This window comes from Falco naumanni, chromosome 10 (genome assembly GCF_017639655.2).
Source record: "Falco naumanni isolate bFalNau1 chromosome 10, bFalNau1.pat, whole genome shotgun sequence".
Classification (NCBI taxonomy): domain Eukaryota; kingdom Metazoa; phylum Chordata; class Aves; order Falconiformes; family Falconidae; genus Falco; species Falco naumanni.
Genome location: NC_054063.1, coordinates 10,525,807 through 10,546,108, shown reverse-complemented (window position 1 = coordinate 10,546,108; position 20,302 = coordinate 10,525,807). Strand labels below are relative to the sequence as shown.

At 37.4% G+C, this 20,302-nt stretch overlaps 1 protein-coding gene across 2 annotated transcripts in view; it reads right to left on the bottom strand.

Annotated features, from left to right (window-relative positions):
* Nucleotides 1–876: 876 nt before the first annotated feature.
* Nucleotides 877–20,302, bottom strand: part of FAR1 (fatty acyl-CoA reductase 1) — a 39,591-nt gene continuing 20,165 nt past the window's right edge. Inside the window, exons 5-12 of one of the 2 annotated variants that reach the window (XM_040608622.1) lie at nt 20,081–20,258; nt 18,990–19,034; nt 18,753–18,880; nt 18,222–18,289; nt 16,514–16,685; nt 9,561–9,690; nt 5,877–6,004; nt 877–3,874 (exon numbers count right to left, since the gene is read on the bottom strand). In XM_040608622.1, coding sequence (XP_040464556.1) covers nt 3,712–3,874; nt 5,877–6,004; nt 9,561–9,690; nt 16,514–16,685; nt 18,222–18,289; nt 18,753–18,880; nt 18,990–19,034; nt 20,081–20,258 — 1,012 coding nt within the window. In that variant the 3' untranslated portion in view covers nt 877–3,711. The remainder of the gene's footprint in view (nt 3,875–5,876; nt 6,005–9,560; nt 9,691–16,513; nt 16,686–18,221; nt 18,290–18,752; nt 18,881–18,989; nt 19,035–20,080; nt 20,259–20,302) is intronic. The other variant, XM_040608623.1, reaches the window with a different exon arrangement.

The window sequence follows — 20,302 nt, the reverse complement described above, 5'->3', positions numbered from 1 at the left end:
TATACTTCCCAGCTATGCACAGGGTTACTTCTCAGATCCAGATTACCTCTATAAACCTGTTCCTTGTTTTTGAACAACGTACGATGTAATACTGTACTATGAAGAAAGGGCAAGATGTTTAACAGCACAAGACACAGAAGGGATCACATCTTAAAACTTTTTTTTGTTCCTTGCTCCCAATTTTTAATCAACTAAAGAGACCAACAAAACCCATCTATATTTGGTAGTTTAAGTCTTAACGTCAAGGAAAGCTTTAAAACTGGTAGACCCCTAAACCACAGCTTACAGCTCATGCATGATCTCTAGAAGTGTGCTCTTAATAAAAAGGACAAATTCATGAAATCTGAGGATTCCAAGAAATTAAGGTTAAAAAACAAAATATCAAGCCATTTTTGTGACGCACTAACTTAATGCTACCATATCAATCCTCCCCACAAATTGTAGATGCTACCAATAGCTACAGTTGCTTGCAATTCCTTAAAATGTTAATCCAAAATCTACTGCAAAACCACATGAAAAAGCACCCATCTATTTAAGTAAATTTGAAACAAATGCTACAAATGAACAGGCAAGGAGAAAACTAGCTGACATACAAGAAAGTCACCATGACCAAGCACACCTCATCATGTGTTCTGGTATCACCCCATGAAGGTATAGAGTTTTGGGAGTTTTGTTTGTTGTTTTGGGGGGGGTTGATTCTGAAAGTTTTTGTTTTGCTTTTTAAAATGCAGTATTAGTCATAAACTTGATTTTCAAAGTTTCTCACAGAGGAAAGAGCAAGTTCACGTATACCAAGATGACATTTGCACTATCCAGTTATTTTCCAGAAATTAACACTAATAACATGCAAAAATACAACAAACACTGTAACACCACTTTCAAGGGATCTGTTTATTTTTGGTTTACAAACAAAGGCACCCAATATTTCTGTTTATGTCTTATAAAAGCTCACAGATTCAGCATTTGTTTCCAAACACCTGTTCCTACAGCAGAGAAAAACATTACAGGAAAATGTAATTTTTTTTCCTGGTCCCAAATTTAAATACCAGTAGCTGTTAAGTGATCATGTTGTTTCAGACTGCTCTTCTTCCTATGTAACTAACTGGAATATGTCCTGTAACTTGCTAGTCAGTACAGTCAGTCTAGCTTACTGTATCAAAATACAGTTCCGCCGTATTTCTGACTGACATCTGTTACGTTCACACACTGGTATGAAGAACTGCAAAGAGAACAGGGTTTTGATATGGAAAAAAACCCCAGCAGTTTCAGGTAGAATTTCACAGACTGACCACAGGAAGCGACAAAACTAATGTAATAAATGTGACACTGAATCTATTGTCAGTTAAATAGAATGACCGATGCGTTTGTGTAAGATACCAATAGTGCACAGAAACACAGTCTCCAAAGAGGGAAAAAAAATTTGGTTTCTAAATTGGCAAATGTTTAAAGAGTAGAGGTTGTATATCCTTTTGTTCAAAGTAATTCTTTTCTTCATTATTTATTCAAAAGAATATATTTCTAAGCAGTGGTTTGGACCAGAAATCATCAGTTAATTGGCTTCATAGCTCTCAGTATTAACAAATCAACATTAGAAGTATCATGTGTATAGTTATAAACAACCGAAATTCATAAGTGAATTCCTTCACAGAATCATTTTCAGAATATGACCTATCTGTCTTTTGCAAACTTCAGCCACATGCCAACATGGGACAAGGGGTGTCATTAGATAGTAGGCACCTCTGGAAAAAAAAATCTACAATGCAGGAATGCTTAAGCATACTTTCAGGTCTAGTAAGATACTTGGGGAGGCAACTAGAAGTGTAATACACCTAATGTACTTAGTTTAAGTGTAACATCTTCAATCACAGAAGCCATAATTTATTTTCAGCCACAGTCAGAGGTCTCTCACACAAGGTGTGGTCCTAGACCATTTAGGCTTTTCATCACTAGCTTTATATATACACAAGTAATTTTAAAAAGGAATTACAGCTTAACTACTTACTACAGAATATTTAGCTTCGACAAGGAAGCCAGTATCTTTTCAAGATGAGATATACACCTGTATGAAAGGTGTTCTCTTTAAAGAAAGTGTTTTCACAAGAATAGCAAAATAAGTTCTTTACATACTTAATTCAAATAGGACAAAAAACTACCAAGGGCAAGTATAATCTATCTCTTATGTAATTAAGTAATTATTTGCCTTTCCAAGCAGATTCAAGAACATATTCATCAGTATGAGCTGATTTTAATAAACAAACACTGGGCAAGGGTGGTGGTCAGTGCATCAATTAAAGGAACATTAAGGTGTTCTCAGAATTCTGTGCAACCAAAATTTAAAGGGATCTTCATGTACAGCCTTAAACAGGGATTCAATCTTTTCTTACAACCTGCTATTGTTACAGATGTTTTCCCTAGTGAAAAAAATTAACATGCATGAAACCCACATTACTTCAAGTTTAAACCTAGCAATTTCACAAGAGTTAAAAGATAGGTGGAAGAATTGTTAATACACTTTCATGTCATACTTTCATGTTGACGCATTTGCTCTGCTTGCCCCATAAAATGAGAGGTTTTACTGGGGTAGGGATGAGAAAGTGTGCTTACGCATTGGTGTTGTTCATGCATCAAAATTCATAGCTCAGATTTTAAAAAAATAATTCATGAAGTATTTGCTAACATTGCTTAGAATTTTAAAACAGGTGTATCTCTTAATGAAAAGCCTATAGTTTGTCCAGCTATCACCGGTAATAAAAACAGCAACTAAGCATCATAAATTCCTTTCAAATACATTTACTTTTTGAAGTCAGAAGTGTAACAAGCAAGTGCTGGCTCTGTGTTCCCAATAAAAATAATTTTTAAAAAAAAAAAAAAAAAAAGACAGTCAATGACTTTATTTTTGCCCCCCTCAGGGTTACATTTCCTTTTATCTACCCAATGATAGGATCAACTCAACTTTCAGAGAAGCGGACTGTTCATGCTGACAAACACAAGTCGAACGCAGCCAGTTTTGAGCACACAACTGAATCATTAAATGCATTCTGAAGACCAGATCAGACAAAAGGCTTTTCAGTAATTAAGGAAGGTTGAAAGATTAGGTTTTGGGGTTTCTTCTGTTGTTCTTTTCTCTTTTTTTTTTTTTTTAAAAAGCAAAGTAGGCACCACTGTTGCATCTCTACCTTGAGAATAAGGGAAGAAGTGGCAAAAAGTAAAGGCCAATTACAAAAGCCCCTAAACTTTTTTTTTTCAGGATATCCACCATCATTTATACACTTTTGCAACTTGCAAAACCCTTTACGATTTAGAATTTTAAATAAATAGGTCTACAGCAACTAGCAACTACTAAGTCAGTATTTATCTCGCTCAATGTGAAGTAAAACTTAAAAAAAAAATTCATGTTAAGGCAGATTTCAATCAAACACGTTCCAAATTGCACAGTTATGTTGGTCAGTGGTCTAAAAGGTTTTCCCCAGGTCAAAGAATTAAAGTTATTTAAATGCTTGTCTAATGCCAATTCAACCTGGCACTTGACCATTTTATTTTCTCTGTTTCCAGGAAGATGCACAACTAGCATTACATATACCATACTGTATATTTTGCACTCAAATTTAAGATGAAATTATGCTTTTACAAAATGTGAGATGACTACATGTTACAGGCTTTGTGCAGTTAGACCACCATGTGCATAGATGTCCTAATGCTAAATTCTCTTCTTCAGTATCTCATAGTACTGGAGGCTCTGAAGTAGGAGAGGAACTTGTAACACAGACTAACCACAAAGTACCAGATATTTCTTGCCATTTGTGATCTTGCAATAAAGATACGCCAAATCAGGATCACAAGAACTGTATTGAAGCCATAGCGTATATTCCTCAACCTAAGGGAAAACAAAAGAAATCATTAAAAGTCAAGGTACCAAGATTACAGGAAAAAAAACACTAAAAACCAACTTCTAATGTAGAATTTATCTATCCATCTCAAGATACATTATGAATGCCATTAAGTCAATGACAGACGTCAGCTGATAAGTGAAGGGCCAGACAGAGAAGGCTTTTCCATAGTTCACTGCTGAAAAGTAGAACACGTGAAAACTAAGACACAGTCAGCCCTGTAGCTAACCACATGTAATTCTGCTTTATAGCTGCTTGATAAAAACCTCTTAAAGATAAGGTCATAGACACGGTAACTTACCTATGGAGGGCTGCCATCCACCCCAAAACCAAGGAAATATTTAACAGTATCAACTCCCCTCCTCCCCTCCACATATTTAAAACTTCATGTATATGTAGAAGGAATGCCAACTGATGCTGACAAAACAAAAAAATCATAGGATTTTCCAGCCACAGTGCCCAGAGTCTTCACTGCAATTTTAAACTCCTTCCTTCTCAGGGAACTATATTTAAAGATTAGGAGAAACTAAGTATCCTTTCAGGGCAACCATGACTTCTAGCAATCCTCTCACATGTAAAGATGGAAGCATCAAGACAAAAAGCAACCAGAATTTGCTCAGATTTCTCAGACACGGAGCAATCTCTTTGGTTCAGTAGAGAATGAAAATTTGTATTTCAAAAGGCAGCTCTTTTTAAGGAAATACTCACTGCCCTCATCTTTTTTTACAAGGCTCAGTGTTACTATAGCTAGACCTTCCTCTACATACCTTATTTGTAGAAAAAAACAGTATAAACTTCTCCATTACAAAACGTAAAGCCCACATCTCAATATGCAGAAATTACACTCAGTAGCTCCCTAGAGAAGCCAGGTCCCCTACACTGCCAAATCTGGTTAATACTGAAGCAGCCGAGTTAAGAGCTAGATGGTAACAGAAGAGACCAACTTCATGCCTCAAAATAAATACATGTTAGAATCTAAACCTGTTGCAAAATAATCTACTTAGAAAACAAGAACTGCGGTCAACCTGATGCTGTTCCAGTACAAGGCTATTTCTCATGTTATTTTTTGTACAATCTTTTGTACAAAGAATAACAACTGTGTAACTCCTATGCATTTTTTAACAGCATCTAAATTTAAAAAAAAAAAAAAATCAGAAGGGAACACCTCTTCAGCTATTCCCACCATAATCACAGATTATCATCTTTCAAAAGTGTATTTGACATTGTAACACATCACACCAATTTACTCTACAACTGCAAATCCTTGTCTTTAGACGAGTAACACAAGTAGTGAACTACACATTTTTTCTTTGTGTTATCAGGATAGCAGAGGTGAAGTCGTATTGCAGAACAAAATTAATCACTTCTCCTTCACTTTAAAGTAAAAAAGTCTACAACCAGCTTTATGGATCAGCCAATAACAAAACAAGGGCAACTGTGCCAGTAAAATTCTGGACAGTAAGTGCATTCAAATTGGAGGAGTTAAGCCACAGAAAAAAGGGGTCACATTAGAGCACCAACATCAAAGTTTCCTGTTCTGAAGTGGGGAGTCCATGCCTGTTTACTCGCCTGGTTCAAAAGATCATATTCCCAGAAGAAACAACCATTGTTCTACTAAAATTCCTTAACCAAACAAGCCATTCTGACCTTTGTGTTACTGTGTACCTTTTTACCCTCCAAAAGATACTTGGGTAGAAAAAAAAAAAATTAGAAACCTGGACTACTGCATACACTAATGATCAGAGCTACAACCACAATCCCAACCTAATACTGTAACTATTAATACTGAGAGCAACAAATAAAAGATGACAGATGTCATCTGACTTCTTTAGAAAACGCTTCAGACCACTGGACTGGAACTGAACAATTGCACAGGACCTAAACAGGTACTATAAAACACAATTAAGTCATAACATGGATAAGCAAAATTTGACAAGGGCAGGAGAACACAGAAAATTTAAACAGAGGAAAACAAAAACTTATGCTTACTTATTCAAGTGTTTCCTAGCTGCAGGGAGGCCAGACATTTCTTCATTCAGCACATATTTCTTTGTTCCCATGCAGTAATTTTCCATGTACTCAGCCCAATGTAGTTGTCGAACATCAAAATTAAAGGTCTGCATAAAATAAAAGCTTTCACTGTTAGTCATCTAAAAATTCACCTGCTACATACAGTAATTTTAAGGAAAAAAAAATGCCTTTACACCAGATAATTCAAATGTCTTCTATGCAAAAAAGTTACCTTGTCCTTAAACGTAAGAATGATCTAGATTTAGATACCTTTTCTGACTCAACCAGCAGATTCTTATAGTATCTCTTCCAAATTTCAACTATTTCACACCTTACTTTTGCTCCTCACCAGTTACATTCTTCCCTCACTTCCAAGTGCACTGCTTTCCCACTTTGTCTCTCTGTAAGGATCTCCATTCTAGCAATGACTGGGTTTTATATTATGTTGTTTCCTTTTAAGCAATAAAACAATTCCAATGTGTTACAGAATAAACAATACTCTGTGCCAAGTTTACTGTTCAATAAATGCAGATTTTTTAGCTGTGCTTATAGTTGCACCAGTATATTTTAGGAACAACCATGTGAGTATCTTCCTCAGGAGAGGAAGTTACTACAGTAAATTTATAACTCAAGGTTTTCACTGATGTATAGGATTTCCTCACCTCAAGATTCTACAATAACAGCCCATTTAAGTCCCAATGAATACCAAGATTTTCCTAGGTTTTTAACTTTACCAATTTTGTTTCAGGTAATAGAATAAGCAGGACCATTAAGGAACGAGAGACAAGTACACAGTTTCGTGCAGTGAAACCGTATTCAGCTTTAAAAGTTGTTATACACACAGTGAATTCCCAAGTCCATGCTTCCAAATAAGCTGCTTAACCGCATAGCAGGTGTGTTATACAGTGAAAAATAAACCTATTAAAGCCATTACGGTTATGAAGACAATCCCTCAGAACAAGCCTCTGTAATTTAGCATTGTTTCTAAGTTAAAGGTCAGTATGTAGTTCCAGTTGTGATATAAAATACATACACAATTAACAGCCTTCCAGTACTGGCAAGTTATTAGAATCTCTCAATTATTTTCTGTAATATATCATCATAGCAAGAATGCAAAAAGTAAAGACAGTAAAGTTTCGACCATAATTTCAACTATTTCTTTATTGCTGTATGTACATCTTATTGGAAATCCAGCTATTTGAAAATCCTAATAGTCCAAAGCTCTGGAGTTACTTTGGTTTTGTTTTTTAAAACTTTTCCTGAATTCAGGTTGCTGGGGGACAGAAAAAGGGGGAAAGAGTGGAAATCTTCTCCACACAAGAATCACCGAAAGCTATTCTATTTCCTACTTCTAGAAAGTTTATTTAGAAGTTGGGCGCCTTTTCTTATTTACAGAACTAGATTCTGCAAAACGCTTGAATAGGAAAGACGCCTTAAAGATCAGAAAACTGTTTCAAATGCATAAGGGAATTTGAGTCTCTTAAAACTGACTAGTGATTTTTATTCTTCTAAATATTAACCAGCAAAACTATAGCAGGAACGAAAGGGGGGGGAAGGCAGAGATTGACCTCTGTTGCAATACTTTAACACATATAGGTATCTTCCTGTGAGTCATCGCAGGGGTGGGGAATGACTCCGTTCCATTACAGCTTCACTACTGCACAAACACATTTTGAGTAAGTTGGAAAGAATCCAGTAAGATTTGCACCACTTTTCCCTGCCATGAGGGGCAGGGAGGTGAGAATCTGGCAGCACAGGCACCCATGCAGGAATCCGATAGCTTTGGTCAATACTAGCCACTAGAGCAAACCAGCTAGCCTCATCCAGGTTGTATTGGGTTTGAGTGGCGAGGCTGTGGTAGCAGGGGGAGCTACAGGGGTGGCTTCTGAGAAGCTACTAGAAGCTTCCCCCCATATCCAATAGAGCCAATGCCTGCCAGCTCCAAGATGGACTTGCTGCTGGCCAAAGCTGAGCCCTTCAGCAACAGTGGTGGTGTCTCTAGGATAGCGTAATTAAGAAAGGAAAAAAGAAAACTGTGGTACTGCAGCCAGAGAGGGGAATGTGAATATGTGAGAAACACAACCCTGCAGCCCCCCAGGTCAGTGCAGAAGGAGGGGCAGGAGGGGCTCCAGGCACCGGAGCAGAGATTCCCCGACAGCCCGTGGTGAAGCCCACGGTGAGGCAGGCTGTGCCCTCAGCCCACGGAGGTTAATGTGGGGCAGATCCCCACCTGCAGCTCATGGAGACCCCCCGCTGGAGCAGGTGGGTGCCCAAAGGAGGCTGTGACCCCGTGGGCAGCCTGTGCTGGAGCAGCTCCAGGCAGGACCTGTGGCCCCATGGGGAGAGGAGCCCAGGCTGGAGCAGGTTTGCTGGCAGGACGCGTGACCCTGCAGGGGACCCACGCTGGGGCAGGGTGTGAAGAACTGCAGCCCGTGGGAAGGACCCATGTTGGAGAAGTTTGTGGAGAGCTGTCCTGTGGGACCCCACACTGGAGCAGGGCAGTGAGGAACCCTCCCCCTGAGGAAGAGGGAACAGCAGAGACATGTGATAGACTGACTGCAACTCCCACTCCCCGGCCCCCTGTGTCACTTGGGGGAAGAGGTAGAGAAATCATGCATGAAGTTAAGCTTGGGAAGAAGGGAGAGGTGGAGGAAGGAGTTTTTAAGGCTTAGGTTTATTTCTCATTACCCTACTCTGATTTAATTGGTAATAAACGATATCAATTTCTCCAAAGAGAGTCTCTTTTACTCATGACTGTAATTGGTGAGTGATCTCTTCCTGTCCTTATCTTGATCCATGACCCTCTACTTACATTTTCCCTCCCGTGCCCAGTGAGGAGGGGAGTGATAAAGCAGCTCCAGTGGGCGCCTGGCATCCAGCCAGGATCAACCCACCACACAAGTATTTGTTAGTTTGGGATTGGTAAAATAGAGCACCAAAATAGAGGCTCACGGATAGTCAACAGCACATAGTGGGAAGCCTAAGATTTTTCCTTTGAGCTCTTTCATTTACTCTTACTCAGACCCTGCACTCAACACTTTTCCTTCTTCCTCACTGATCTTCAGGACTTCTGTGTCATCCTGCTTCTGTTACACTTTCCCCCCTGCATGGGGCAGTTTTAGTCACACAGCAAGAGTGCACTTCAGAAAGAAGCGAGACGTTACACTTGCATTTCTTTACATACATGTGTGACTGACCAGAGCACGAGAAGAGTATATAAAAGCTTACTAGTTTAAAAACAAGCAAAAAAGTCTTTCAAAAATCCACCTCCCGTTCCTCAGAAAAGAGACACCAGTCAAGTAGTAAATCCTTGTTTTATTCATGACTTAGGGAAAACCCTAACAGCTTGGCCACTTGGTTGATCTATGACCAACACCGGATCACATGATCTGGCCACTCCGAAGACAATCACCTTTTACATCAGGCCTCCTTCCAAGGGGTCCTGCCCTTCCTCATGTCTGATCAAATCAATGAGCTATAACTTATAACACAGCCCTGGCACAACTGAAAGGATGCGACAGGAATCTCTGGTGCTGAGTTAGTACTAGGATTAGCTCCACATGATAGTAAGCAGCATCACCAGCTCATGTCCTTACTCAGTCTTGAATAAAGGGGCTTATATTTCACTTTCAGTCCCCATGCCCACATCACACAGCTACTTGCCTTTTTGTCTTCAGGGTTTAGCTGGTTCATTAGCATAGTCATATTTTCAGTATTCCAGATCCAAGAATTGCTTGTAAAGTATTCTAATACCATCATGGCCTTATGAAGACGTGTTATTGTTTTCATCATCCTACAGTCCAAGGCATGGAATGTACAGGTTACAGTGGTAAAGATTAGTTCAAACAAGACAGTAAGATTTTGAGGTTTTTAACCCTTCAACCCCACACCCCTATGTTAACATATCCCATCTTGCTCTGCATGTTATATTAGATCAATAGGGTATTTCTGCATATTATTAAAGGGGACTTTGGCTGTCCAACCTTTATATAGAATCAGAAATTATAGGACAGTCCTTTTTTCCTAATCCTACTTCTCAGTGCAACCATAAGTTATAATCTCTTATCTTTTTTAGTGAAAAAAAAAAACCATTGTCTTCTGTTGGTAACTCTTTGTTCAGGACAAACACAGAACACTTTTCCACATACTGGAGTATCTAGCTGTTCTGAACAACACAACTTGACAAGAGTGTCAAATTGCACAGTGCAGAACATACACACGCAACAACTTTAAGCAACGGAGTAAGTTCCCCTGATTTTCCTGCACACTGTGCAAGACACCAGATCTCTGTAATAAAACTGGTTTACTATGGTGACTAAAAGATCAAGGCTTAAAACCACCAGAAATATGGCTTAGCCATTATCCCTACTGCTTTTGCAAAGGGCAGGAAAATACTTAAGGGCATAGAAAGACCATAGTAGATCCTGCCAAGTTAAGTGATTAGTTCCATGCTACTTCCAAATATGCAGAAATAACCTTCCATCATCCCTTAATACGCCAAGGAAGCAACTCTACAAAACCATAACCTGGAGTATGGAGAAACTATGTTATAAGGATCAATTTGGGCAAGTTTCTCTCCCAGACTATCCGAAGTGGACCCCAAAAAAATGCAAGTTATCCAGAATCAAAGTTCCCACATTCATGACAAGAAAATTGTTTCAAATTACTACTGCTAGCACTGTAACACCCAATATTATTAAGTAGTAACTAGTACCACATAACCTGATGTTAAATTTCTGCTTTGGGTGCTCAAGGTATTTCCATCTTTCAGAACTGCTTCCAAATTGATCCTTATAGCAGCCCACACTGATCATTTTAAGTAGAGGGAGGAGCAGAACAACCCAGTGCTAACTGGAAATGGTTCTGACAGTCAGTTATGTTCAATGAAGTTCATAGAAGCAATAAAAAACACTGATTTTTCTCTGAAAGCTGCTTTAGATGCATTCCTACTTGTAAAAGGGATACAGCATATTGCCCCAGAAACTCTTCTAAAGAAAGTATTTTGCACCACATTAGTGTCATTAATGGCTGCCATCTCAGTAGCTAAGGAAATACCAAAATTGCCTCTTTCACCTCATGAAATGGAGTAATACAAATTGCAGACACCATTGAAAAAGTAAGAGTATCTCTAAAGCACAAAAAGCACAAGTATTTTTCCTTGAACCCCACAGGAACCTATCTGCTGAGTAATTCAGAGTTGTATTCCAGTCTTAGACCACCAATAGATGTTTCTAGATGCTTTCAAACACCTGTTTATAAGTTTCACCAGTTGGGCAAGGTGGTTCAGGTCAGCTCCCACTGTTGCCACAGTCCCTCTGACTCACAAATAGGAATGCAGACCATGCATCCAAACACATCCTGTGCTAACAGGACTGAACTTAACACAAATCCCAGTATCATTTCAGTGAAAAAAAAAAAAAAAAAAAAATCAGGAAAGAACTTGAAACTTGGAAAACAAAGATCTCACTGGTCAGATAAGCCACAAAGGCCTCATAGCAAAACGGTCTGGATAAAAAATAGTGCCAAACAGGACACGGTGGCTAAGTACTTAAGATTTTTTGCAGAGGCCTGTCTATTGATGTCTTAAGATTATTTAACTTAGTTGACTTGCCCTTTTGTGCCTACTCAGTTCACGTTCTTACACTAAGCTGGGACAGCAGCTGAGTTTTAGTTAGGGTGCTTAGACTGCTACAGTTTACGAAAACTTGAGCCCCTGCAAAATACTAAACAATGCAAATGAATATCCGATTTGACAAGTATAGACTTTGAGCTTATTGCTGGCTACTGACATTAGTTTTCACTCTTCTCTCTAATGAAACACAAAACTACATTTAAACTAATTTTATCCTAATTTGGGGTAACACTAATGTAGACTAACCTCTGCTGGGGATCTTGCGGTCTCTACTTGCAGATATGATTTTAAAGCATAGCTAAGCTAATTAAAAAAGTAAATCAAGTGGCTGAAAAGAGTTGTTCTACCTCAGCTCCAGACTTTTTCCCCTCCCTCCAACTCAAAATTGGATTTAGTGACTGACCACAGAACCACCTGATTAAATTCATCACTCATCAGTTGTTTTTTTTCTTTGTAGGGCTAGTTTCTTATGTATCAGCCAAAATAGTTGTCTTCACATCCTCTCAGTTGCTAGATTCATTAAAGTTTGCAGAAGACTACCAACTTTCTTTGTGACAGCTTGTCAGTTTGCACTAAATCAACCTGAAACTACCTTTTTTTTTTTTTAAGAAGAAAAGGTATGCTGACAGCCTCTCAGAGAAGTCAGCAATGAGTGTCATTTAGTAGACACTTGTGCAGCTCTGGCAGACTAAGTTCTGTAACTCCAACGGCACCATCCAGCAAATGGGAATACACCCATGACTCAAAAAAGATCATGAATACACATCATGGAACTTTATCTCTCAACCTGAAGTTTTGAAATATATACTTCATAGGTTATTCCACAGATAGCCATTGGTTACAAGTCATAAATACCAAAGCCATATATAATCATTCTGTATATCAAGTATCGCATCAGACCTTCTTCATAAGCTGAAGACAGAAAAGAAGTCAGACCTGCTGATCATCATAAACAACTGAACCGTCACCAAATCAGTGTGACAGCATGCAAGACTTTCACCTAGATACCAAGCAGAATTTTGCTTCTACTAGGCCATCCTTACTGCCACTATAACACAAAATATATTACAACAGTTTGGGAAACACATGACAGGAATCAAAAATTTTAAGCAAGAGTTAATTTAATTATCTGTAAGTTTGGTGGGCATGTTTCCATAGCAGACAATTGAAAGTGACCTGGCTTAAGGCTGTGACTGCATTTTTAAGAAGTCTTACACACAACTATTGTCTCCAAGCTAAAAACAGTTCTGATGCTAAATACAGACTGATCCTTCAGTGGATCTATAGGCTGCCAATCTGCAAGTGTCTGCATAAGCATTACATATAGTTAATTACATACTTTTTTAAAGATTCCTCTAAAACACATAGAACAAGCTTTCAGATTTGTCTTTGTTCAGGTTTTCACCGTGGCTGTAAATTTTGAAGTGTAAGACATACTACTGGTATTCTTATCTTTCCAGCATCTCTGTGCACAACTTACAAGTGCTTCCAAGAGGAAAACTCACATTAATCTATTCAACAAAAATGTACTGTACTCTCTACTCATTTCTGGTTTGTAAGAGAGGAACTACATGAAAGGTGCTTTATATTAAGTTTTAAGCAGCTTTAAATTGAAGTGATAGATATGAAATTATGTCCTTTACATCCTCCCTACGTACACCAACCACACCTTCCCTTTAACTTTATAAGAAGCAGTAACAGAAAATTAATTGCTGGAGAAAACCCTGAATTACTACTTGAAATATGTCATGTCACATTCTGTAATTGGAAAGACCTGCTGCGTTTGTATTTTAAAAGGCTTTAAGATTTCAAATACATTGAATTCTTTCTAAATAATGTATGGTTCTGTTGTGCTAAGTTACAAGAGAGAACTATGCCTTATATGAAAGTTAGACAATTAATAAGCTTTGTTACACAACTAACTATATATGGCAAGTTACTGACAACGCTATCCTTAAACTCAGATGCTAAAGATTACCACCGCTATTTATGTAGTTACACAATGCCGTAATAGTCTTAAGTATTCAGTATAAAATATTAAATCTTCATTATGTCAATCTTTCTTGTACATGCTCTATAAAATCTGGAAGACATATTATATACATTATTTCTTACTTTAACTGTTAATGTTATCAAAAACCTGTTCAATTCAAGAACCTTAAGCTAGATGCAAAACCAGCAAAAAGATTTCCATCTCAGTAAAAACATTGCTTCCGCAAGCGAGATGCAAATGATTTCATATTGCAGGAAAATGTCAGCAGGTAAGTTTCCAGAAAATTCCTGAACAGGAAGATATTTTTTTAAATTATTATTGTAAACGTAATCCTTTAATTCTGAAGGGTCATAGGCCTGATCTATTTCTTCCACTTGCTAAAAATGTCTCATTCAGTCGCAGTGCAATATCCTGACACTATGACATGTAACATGAGTGAAGTTACATTTCTGTGTAGGTTCAATTGCTCAATAGTTTTTCCTACATTGTATGCAATAAAGACCTCAGAAGTGTATTCAGACTCAGCACAGAGTGGCCAGGCTATTGACTATGTGTAGTCGAATTAGCACAGTATTTGAATTTTCTTGTGCTGGTTTTACTATAATGCTCAAGTTTTTTTCTGCTAAATCGTGGTGGGAAAGGTCACATTTTAGATTAAGCCATCCCTTCTTCACTCAGAACAGCATTATATTGAGTTTAATAATTTCCAATAAAGTTTCCAAGGCTTTAGAAGTTTCCTAGTACATGCTGCCTGGTAATTACAACCATCCTGTCAACTGGACAGAACGGCAACAGCAATAGCAGTGCATTCCTATACCATGACTGTCTTCAGTCCATCCGTTAAAGCAGCTTTCAAAGTACTTTGAACCAGAAGACCAGAGAAGTGGCAGAGTAAAAGTCTGCCTCAAGTTTCTTCTATTATTAAACAACACATGAAGCACATATAGGATTTAACACTGCATGCCTTGCTTGCATCTATATATTTATTTGCTTCTACTGCTCCTATTGCAGGCTCCCACTTTTTAAATGCTTTAAAAAAAAGAGCACTATATAATGAAAGTTATATTCCTATAAGTGGGCTGGGTATCAAACTTAAAAGCTTTTCTTTCAAGTGCATTTGAGTAACCTTGGTGACTGAACAATTGCTAGTTTTAGTTCCATCTCCCATCTTTCCTCCAAAGTAGAAATCTTGTGCACGATAGGAAACTCACCCACCCACTGTTATAGTAGACTAATTAGGAATACTTGTATCAGTAATACTTCACAGGCTAGAAAAATACATATTTAACATCACCAACTGTACTAGTACTGATTAAAGTTCTAAATTCCATCTTCAGACATCAAGAAAGTCCAGGAAAAGCAAACACAGGATTCAACATTCCCAATGTTATAATATAAAACTGCTAAGAGTCTTCTAAACAACATGATTATTCACAGTGTTGTTTTACACCCACTGGTCAAATTCTTAAAAGACTAGACAACTTTTAAAGACTGACAAGATTCTGGCAGCACAACTCCCTAACCATTTGAAAGACAGCAGGTTGGCATTTATAGTATAACCATTTTTAGTGAGTGATGAAATCTTCACATCTGTCAGGGAATTTCTACCAATTTTTATTAATAACTTAACATTGCAAAAGAACATAAAAGCTAGGAACGTACTCAATACCTTCTTTTGATCTGAAGAGCTTACATTTTTAATGTGGGAAGATTACCCCACAGGCACAGTCTCCTGCCACTACTGTTGCTGTATTACACTACTGAATAACTGAACCCAAGGTAGTTCAGAACTTTTCTCCTACAAACCACTCACATGGCTTCCTTCTACTGATGCAGTGCCAAGTCTGTTTCAGAACTCTTCCCCTCCTGGTAAGACAGACCTAGACTACAGGACACTTGTCTTAATACACTGTCACCACAGTGGAGATTTTATAGAGCCTGAACACAAATACTTTCAAAAATCTAATACATGCAATGAGTTAAGACCATATGGCTTGGTAAATCTGAAAAATTGAAGTGATGTCTTATACTTCTACATAATTCAGTTTAGCCTATTTAGCAGAGCTATGCCATTTTCACCACTCTAAGAAGTTAACAAGATACTAGTGTAAATATTATAAACTGAATGGAGTGTTGAGATGATACAACTTGATCTGATATGTTGGTTTGTATCATCTACAGAATAACCCACAATTATTAACTCCATCTCCCATTCCACTTTCAATTTATAATGGCAACAATAATCTTAACGCAAGCCGCTTCCTAGAGTTTAATGACCAACTAGGATTCTGATCAGAGACATATCCTGTGCAGCAGCATTGAGCCAGTCATTAATCTCTTCAAAATGTAGCCACTGGGTTGTTACTGCTTATAGTTAGTACATCTAGGTAATGCCCATGCCATGTCTTCTTCATAAGTCTCCACCACCTCACCAGCAAGATATTTTTAGCCCTGTCCTCCTTTTTATGTTTATCCTTTAGCCCTGTCCTCCTCTATTATGGTTTTTGACCTGTCAATCTAAGCAAAAGATCATGCAAAAAAATGCAGGCATTGTAGGGCTGACTGCAGTCCCATATTGACGTAAGAGGGGGCTGGACTGTAAACTACAGTTAGGGTGCCTTACTGCACTTTTTAATGGATTTATCTTGATATACAAATTAACGAGGTGTCTTGTAGGAAAAAATAAGGATCAATATATTGAGTATTTATTATTCAAGAACAAACATCACTTGCTAGACCTTGTAGTTCTGTTTACCTTGACTACTCAAACACCCAAACTATCTAACAAAAACATCCCCACTTCTGCTAGAAAGTTCAAAGTCACTCTGAATTCAAGGACCTGCTCTCAGGGAAAAAAGCAAGCTGAGTTTTAGTCATAAAGCATTCAGGGGAAGAAAAAAAATTTGAAATAATCAATATATATATCATAGTGTAAGCATAGCTTTGTTTAAAAGTCAGAGGAACAGGCAAGACAGAGCTAGTCACCATTACCTTGGGCTTCTTCCAGTAATCCTGAGGTAGATATCATACAGGAATGCTGGGGCCTTATGGCTTACAGCAATCCAGTAATGATATAAAAGGTGATTGGAAGTTAGATTTACATTGGGCCGTCTGAAGGCCTGTTCGAGAGGATTCCTCTTGAAAGTAGAAATTACATGGTATTCTGAGAAAGAGAAGTTGCGTAACAGCTTTGATAATAGCCATGTAAGATTTAATGGTTTTCAAAATACATTACAGCATACAGTATGTTATTTAAATATCCACCCTAACTTTTCTACAATCCACAGAAACTAAAACAAAGTCATAAGCTTTTAACCTAGAATACTGTTAAACTGGTTATTATAATTAAGAGGTCTTTCATGCCTTCCCCTTCAGTATCACATTTTATTGTAGCTTCTCTCTTTCTGTTCCTCTTCCCTCCCTTAGAAATTGTTGGTTTCAAAAATTCACAGCAACTTCAGTTTATACAGCGTGTAAAGCTATTTAAATAGTCATCTATATTTCATGAAGAATGCTATTCTGATCTCTTGTGTGAGGAATAATTTAAGAATTGACTGAGGATTCCACAAGCATCTGAAGTGCATTTCAAATTACATTTTTAAACAACTTATCCATATTTAAGCATTATGAAAAAAGCTATTAGGATGGGACTCCTGCTAACACCTGAAAATGCTGTACATGACAGTTATGCAAAATCAGTGTCTTAAAAAGTTACGTACAAATTCACCTCTCCTTTTATAAGGATTATAATAATCTCTCATAATTTTATGCTGTTTATAGACAGTATTTAAATATCCAATTTGCACTAGAATATTAATAAAGTCAGCAATTTTCCAAGTTTGGCTGAAGCAAAAAGGTTTATAAATTCAGATACATATAAAATAGGCAAAGGGAAATAAAAAGCATGAAAAAAGTAGTGAAAAAAATATAATAGATTTAAATATTAAAGTTAACAGAGAAAAAACATAATCTGAGTTTAAGGATTCTATTTCTAAAAAATTGAAGGCAAATGAAACAGTTTCACCACACCAGCCAGCTTGTATTGCTGTTTATAACAAACACTATTACAAAGCTTTTGGCATGTGGGTTACATGCTATCTAGTCAGGATACCTAGGAGTTGAAAATAGATGGCCATACTTTTTTAAAGATTACTTTTCCCTGTACATGAATAGTTGAAGTCTCATTTAGCTATCTGAAGATTATGAGCGTAACCTCAACCAACAATTAACTTAAGCCAAACATAAAGCAAAACTATTACCATACCTCTCAGTTATGCAGATGTACAAAACATCTAATTGTGGGCTATTTATCCATATGTATTTAGTAATTAGTTGGCATTAAACCCAACATGACTACTGCTCCTCTGAGCAATGCTTTTCTCCGCACACTACCCAAACTCTGCAGATTAGGTCATGGCAGCAAACAGAAAAATCAGTTCTCCCATAAAGTTATAATGGAATTTAAAAAAAACAACATGCAGAACAAAATGAAACTGTGAAAATGCTACAAGGGGAGAAAACTAGCAATGGAAGTTAATGAAAAAGCACAATACACTGCAAAATTGAGAGGTATGGCTATTATACTAGTTTCAACAATGGAAATACAACATGATCTACTGATTGATTATACCCTGTCCTTTTATTATTGGACCTTATTTTCCTATTAAGGTCTATAAAAAAAAAAAGAAACATGGCATACCAACTTCACCCCAATGGAAAGGATTGGTGCCACCTGTTGTACAGTTATATACCATGACATTTCTTGGTCTGGGCAGGGGAGAAAAGACCAAAGAGCAAGTTAGAAAACAACCTTTTAAAAACAGACAAAATACCCAAACTTATTCTTTCCCTCAACAGCATCATTTACATAAAGCAGAAAGCATCAATCTCATGTCAGATTTCTTGCTTTCTATGCTACCTTCCAGTCTTTTTCTCCTTCTTTAACTATTATATTTCTGTTCTTCCAGAGAAGGCATCACCTACATAATCGTAGATTGTATTCATTACAAGACCCAGGAAGGAATTTTCAGGCATAGCTTCTACAACAGTATCAGTAGGTGATGTCTTCCTCTTTGGCATAAGGAAGTTACTGTGAGGGACTAACACTGTTGAAACTTTGAATTCCTTTGTCCTGGGGGAATAGCAGGACACCGATTAGAAATTCAATAGAAGACTAACTTATTAAAATACACAATAAAATTTCAAAATACTTTGTACTCTCTATTGTCACCTGTTATACCTATTAACTCCAGAATACCAGGCTGCAGCCAGCGTCGTATTGACAACAACATCTACTGGAACAAGATCTGCTACTGCATTGTTGGAAGCTCTCATTGTTCGAAGAATTCCTTTTCCTGCCTTAAAAAACAGAAAAAAAAAAAAAGACAGAAGAGCCACCAGTGAAACATACAAAGCTTTGCTGCCTTCTGAAGGAGCTAAAAAAAATAAAAATGTATTTATTACTTACAGCAATGAAGAGACCACTAGGTCCATTGAAGTTATCAATCCATCCCTATTACGAACAGGGGGGAGGGAAAAGATTTGGTTAGAATATACTGAAGTTGGCATTTTCAAGTGAAAATTTCAAGTTTCTACAAGTGTAAGGAGTAGAGGGAAAAGAGAATAAAGAAAAATATATTAAATTTCCAAGCCTCTAAATTAAGTTCTTCCATATCAAAATCTAGTGATGTAACAAGCTGCTATGATTCAGATGAGATCTACCTATAGATTCACTGATCTTTCCAGTGAGATGCTAGGTTGCTTATTTCTTGGTGAATAAACTGCAGAGCATTTTCTGTATAAGTTTATACACATTTATACACTTTTATAATCAGTATTCAAGTTCACAAATATTTTTAGACTAGCTTCTAGCAACTTGAAGACGACAGGTTAGCAGCTTTGCCATCGATTATTCTTTCATTTTTCAAACTGAAGACGTTCTTGCTCAACTTTAATGACAGTATTTAGACACTATATACTTATGGCTTGACATGTACATTATACATACTAAAAAGGTACGCAAAGTCAATTACATTGATTTTAAGAGCTTGAGGGATATTCAGTCTTGAACTGGAGAAGCTATTCTGACACCAATCTCCCATATAGGAAGCATACAGTATACAGCACACGGAACCTATGGCATCCTCTGCAAAGCTTACAGGGTTAGACTACCAGTGAAGCCAAAACAACTTCACGTCCTGCAGTCCCCAGTTTTCTTAGTCACCCTTTGCAGTTACTGACATAACAAAGCATCTTGAAGAGGGAAAAACAGATGAAGATACACAGAACCATGAAGTAAAAAGCTAATTATTTTGTGTGTGAAACAGTATCTCCCATTGTGATAAGTGTCTTATTCTGCAATTAGAAATAGTTTACCCCTAAACTTCACACAAAGAATACCATATTTGATAACTTTTGTATCTGTTGTTATTCAGCAGCAACCAAGCCACAACTTCATAGTCTAAAAGGTTTTCCTCTACAAAGGTCACTAGATAAAAAGGTTGTCAGTATATACTACAGTTTACAGGCAAGACGGTCAGTGAAAACACAGTAACTTACAGGAAAAGGCTCCTTCCAGCTAGCACCAACAATAGATGGCCTTATAATAGCCGTGTTTAATTTTGCACCTTCTTGTTGTACTACATATTCGGCTAAGGCTTTTGTATATGTGTAAGTATTAGGTCTGTCGCCTATCAGTTTAGGAGTAATATCATTCACTAGGCCATCATCCATCCACCTAAAGAAACAAAATAAAAGGCAAGTGTAAATTACTGCATGCTG